At 50.2% G+C, this 5079-nt stretch overlaps 1 protein-coding gene across 1 annotated transcript; it reads right to left on the bottom strand.

Annotated features, from left to right (window-relative positions):
• On the bottom strand, nt 1-4770 carry LOC110985220 (forkhead box protein D3-like). Its single transcript, XM_022246080.2, has one exon. It carries the CDS (start codon nt 3858-3860, stop codon nt 2676-2678), a length of 1185 nt encoding a protein of 394 aa, XP_022101772.1. The 5' UTR covers nt 3861-4770; the 3' UTR covers nt 1-2675.
• Between the last annotated feature and the right edge of the window lie 309 nt (nt 4771-5079).

Genomic DNA, 5079 nt, shown 5'->3' with positions numbered 1-5079 from the left:
AAAAAAAATCCGGCCTTGAAAACTCGGGCCATTTTTGGTAAAATGTACGCAAGCTTTAATTACAAACGGAAATTACAAATCGAAAAAAAAACACACATTTGTCACACCCGACTACATCAATCCATCAACATACGGAAAAGAAATCAGAGCTAAATTTGGAAGAAGAAATAAAAGTGTCCTTCTGATGAAAAAAGCAGCGAGATAAATTCTCAAAGCAATAGTTTGTGGGCAAATTGAATATCTTTCTGTCTTCAAGCAGGGCTGTGAATACTGAAGAATTAAATTGGCTCCCTGAAATAGTGCTACAGGTTCCGGATACGGCTCTCCCCTCTGACATACATGCAGACAGGGTGCAACAGCTATTCTGCAGAGTGACGGGGTGTGGGGAGAGAAACTATTAGCCGTTCGGGTGTCGAGAAAATATTAATAGAGAACGTCCAAGGGTTTGTGTTTCCGAACGAAACGTCGGGGGTCGGATTGCGTCGCGATCGCGTTGCCGACGCGAGAAGAACACCTGCGAGATCTCATAACAGGGCGCGCTGTAGCACCTCTCTGCCCGTGCCGAGCGGCCTGGGCTGGGCCAGGGGCTATGCGGAACACAGGGCTCGGTGCGGGCGGCCCACACAAGTAGTCGGTGCATGAAACCCGAAACTTCCAACACCCGAGTTTTTCCCACCTTTATTTTTCATTGGCCAATGGAAGGGGCGGGTCCGGCGGCCAGAACCGCGCCGACTGCCCAGCGGCCAGCCACAAAGGGAGCGACTGTATTAAAGTCTCGAGAATGATAATGAAAACTAAGATCAAAAGCACCTCTTAAGGAAAATAATTGGTTGTTTCAGTGTCCTATCGTGGCTAGAAGCTATGGGTTCAAAATGCCACTGGCCTTTCCAAAAGCAAAAGCTGCCAAAAAAAAAGAAAAAAAAAGAAGAGGTCTAACTTTTTGAGGTTTCAATTTGCACCATTTTTCAAAACAGGATATTCTTCCAGCTCAATGTTGCTACTCGTCTGGCCTTGAGTTTTTGATTTGATGCAGCGCGGATGGACTGATACAGATTGGATCAGCCTTGATACAGCCTTGATGTAGATGTACTCCCATTCATCTAAGAGAGATAACTGTGATTTCATTCCAGAACTGTTGCCAAGTTTCGGATTATACCGACAAACAATAGTTTTTTTTCAAATTTGGGGTTTCCCATCAAGGATTACTAGACATTAAGGATAAGTACACTTTCAGAAGAATAAAAAAAATCGTTCTGAAAATACATTCGACTGGCAGCCAAGCACTGGAGGAATTAGAAATGCAACAAATGAGATTAGTTTTTTTCCCCACACATACAGAAAAATGCTCTTAGGGTTTTGGACTAGGAGTGTGACGACGTTTCGTTCGGTGCTGACAATCAATAATGCATCGGACAACACTGGCTGATGGTCCCCTTTTGTCAGACACTAAAATAAATGGATGATTTGTTCGAGTAATGGAATGAGCAAGCTTTTTTTTCTTTTTTTTTCTTTTTTTTTGTCAAACTGATGCGATTAGAACGTTTTTATTGGATGATTTGGCTGCCTGCAATGGGTTCGAGTATCAGGAACTTAATGGTACTCCAGTGATGTGTATAGCAACTGTAAAAATATTATGATCGTCTGCCCTCTTTCAAATATTTTGTCCCATGTTATTCCTCACGGTCTGTGGGACTGGCAATTTATAAATACAGAGAGTAAACAAAAATGGCATCTTGTTTATCTCTTCTTTCGGAACACGGGAACAGAAAAAAAAGCTGGTTGACAAAACCAAAGCACAACCGACCAGTGTCTTCTATTAGTCAACATTACATCCGCGGCAACAGCATACATAACAGTTTGTGACTAGCGATTGGACACCGCATTACATAATACAACTACAGGTCAATGAAGTCTTCTTTTGCATGATCGTGTGTGCATTCTCTGGACAAACAACTCTACAATTATGTTCCACTACTGATTATAAAGATACGTTCACACCAAAGCTATTTTAATCTAGTCTCTTTTGTCTGTGTGTTAAGTTTGTTAAAAGGCAGAAGGCAGCTTGACTTACACAGTTTTAACGGGCTACTCTCTGGCATCCGACCAAACAGTCTGGAGCACCGTCCTTTGCAAACGTACCGTTGTTCACATTCAGCCAACATTCAACAAAAACCCACAACCCTACTAGTTTATACTGTCTGAGAATGCTGAAACTGTTCCACGGGCGTGGGAGCTTCTTGAGTCCATTTTTCCCCTCTTTCTCTCTCTTCCTCCGCACGTGAAGAGCCGTGTTTAATGGCTGGTTGACCCCGTCAAACCCAGGAGCTCACACGCGCCAGCCAGGGGATGGGACATTCAACAGACGAGTCTGCCGTGTCTTCCGCTACCACCCTGCGGTCTCCACGCGTCCAAACACCCGCCACGATCCACTCAGAAGGCGCTGATTCGCGGCACGCGGTTTGTCCACGGGGACGGACCCTCGCTGAGCTCAAGCTTCGAATGAGAGGCAGTAAATAAGTGACATTTCCGTTTCAGTTCGTGTTCAGGGAGTGCAGGAATACAGATGAAGTATTTTCGGTTCGCTTACCTGGCAAAGTCTGTCCCAGATTTCGAATATAGTTTCAATATATATAGATATACTTTATATATATTTATGTATAGTTGGAGTTCCTCGATCAGCGCCAAGTACACGTTGTTCCCGCTAAGCCATTGCACTGCAAGCATTGTCTGTACTTTTCTAAGTCAAATGACGAAGGCACAGGGGCAGTGAACGCGCTGGCCGCCCCGGCTGTGATGAAAGGAGAGAGGGCCGAGTGGAGGCTGGTGGGCGGGCGGAACGCCAGCAAGCTGTTAACGGGGGAGTTGAGGCTGCTGTTGCTGCTGATGCTGGTGCTGCTGACGCTGGACGTGTTCGTACTGCCGCCGTTGCCGATCAGGCTCTCGATGCTGAAGCCGGAGCGGACCGGCGCGGCCGTGGTGCCGGCCGACATGAGGCTGCTCAGCGCCTGGCTGTGCAGGCTGTGCGCCGCCGAGGTGGTGAGCGACAGAGGCACGGGCGGCGGCAACGGCGACACGTAGTGGTAGGGCAGCATGGCGTGGGGGTGGCCGTAGCTGATGTGGTGGCCGTACGGGCTGCCGGCCAGGAACGCAGAGTGTTCCCGCAGGCCGAGGCCTAGGTCGGGCGCCTGGCGCTTGTAGCGTTTCCGCCTGCGGAGGAAAGACCCGTTGTCGAACATGTCCTCGCTGGCCGGGTCCAGCGTCCAGTAGTTGCCCTTGCCCGGGTTGCCCGGCTCGCGTGGAATTTTGATGAAGCAGTCATTGAGGGACAGGTTGTGTCGTATGCTGTTCTGCCAAATGGGAAATTTCTCGCGGTAGTAGGGGAATCTGTTCATGATAAACTCGCAGATGCCGCTGAGTGTTAGTCTCTTTTGCGGCGACTGCAGGATGGCCATGGTTATGAGGGCGATGTAAGAATACGGTGGCTTGACGGTGCTGGATTTGGCCTTTTTACCGTCGCCCGACGCGTCTCCGTCAGCCTGCTTCTCGGATACCAGCTCGATGTCCTCGGTGTCCTTACCGTGTAGTTCGGGCGACTCCTCTTTGTCGACGGAATCCACCATCTCACTGTCCGAGAAGTGCTCAATCTGCACTGCGTCTTTGGTGTGCCGCGCCGGGGCCGGCGGCGGATCCTTACGGCAGTAGAACCCGCCGACTCCCGGCCCACCGATGACGATCCCCGCCTCGTGCTGTTGCTGCGGCGGCTGGGGCTGTGGGTGCAGCTGCTGTTGTTGTTGCTGCTGCTGCTGGGTCGGAGCGCTCACCTTTGACTCCTCCATGGCATTAGCGGAGCTCACGGTCATGTCTACGCCGGTCGGATCCGACGCTAACCCCGTCGTGTTGAGCTGTCGTGGCACGGTCGCCGCCGGTACGTAATGGCTCCGCGGCCACCTGATGTCTGGCCCGTCCGTCTTTTGACAGTCGAGTCGCCCAACCAGCTATACACACAGTCAGCGCGTCACACTTAACTGGCCTCCCGCACTGTCAAGTCAGAAGAAAAACCGCCGAAGAATTAGGTTATCCCCACACACGCCGGCCTTTCACAGTTGAGGTCGCTGTGATGTTGTTAATACTGGCCCCCTGACTGTAAAACTCGTGTGCGCTTCAGTGCAAACACCCGTGGAACACTCAGGCGAAGGAATCAGCGAGCATGGCTAGCTCCCGCTCACCGATGAAGCGGCCGGGTGACCGTAAACTAACATCGGCTGAAGAAACACGGAGGGTTTTTTCTGAGCCGCATTCAGAGAAGAAAGGTGAACCTTTTTTGCAAGGAGTTTTCCTGTGCCACCCTTGATAGGCAGTTGGACTGACAATCGCCTCACAACTCCGTTGTCTTCTTTATCTATAGTTGCACTGCCACTTGTACAGTTTCTCACCACGTGACCTCCCAATGTTGTCATTTGTCGGCTGGACGTCGGTTCATTTGCATATCAATGAAGTTTGCTCAACACTTGTGTACGCCTATCTTTGATAATTAGGTGATTGTAGCGCATCAAACATTATGACGTGAGCACACTGGCGATGGGATGCCGGGGTCACGTCGCCCGTTATCCCGTCAATCTATGCTGCGGCCCTGAAGGAGAAAGACGGATTCTTCCAAGATTTGCCCCCACAAATCGGGGGGAAATTAAACATCGACAACCAATCCAGATCACGTTCTCGCGGCCGCCCCGCGCACCCCTCGGTCTGATAGATTGCGGGTGAGTCCAGTTACAGAAACTAATATATACATGTACGTACACGCGTGTTGGTACGGCCAGATCATTATCTGCGATAACTTTACGGTGGCGAAGAAGGGCGCCCTCGCGTGGCAGGACGCTCGCAGCAACAGGAAGGATCTGATTGGTTGGCTGGCTTGACGGGCTGTCAGCGTATGGACATCACTGCTTCGTAGCCACGCCTACCGTCTCGCTCGCTACTAAGTCAAACCGAGTACATGTACATGTAACACTGTTTCGTGTGAAGCAGTACCACGGTCTGTGAACCTACCTGTTTCAGAAATGCTAAGAAAAAACAAATCCA

The sequence above is a fragment of the Acanthaster planci genome, linkage group LG12, assembly GCF_054643075.1.
Source record: "Acanthaster planci isolate LZ-2023a linkage group LG12, COTS_SCS, whole genome shotgun sequence".
Lineage (NCBI taxonomy): Eukaryota > Metazoa > Echinodermata > Asteroidea > Valvatida > Acanthasteridae > Acanthaster > Acanthaster planci.
Note: the sequence above shows the minus strand (reverse complement) of the source record. Positions and strands in the feature narration are given on the sequence as shown.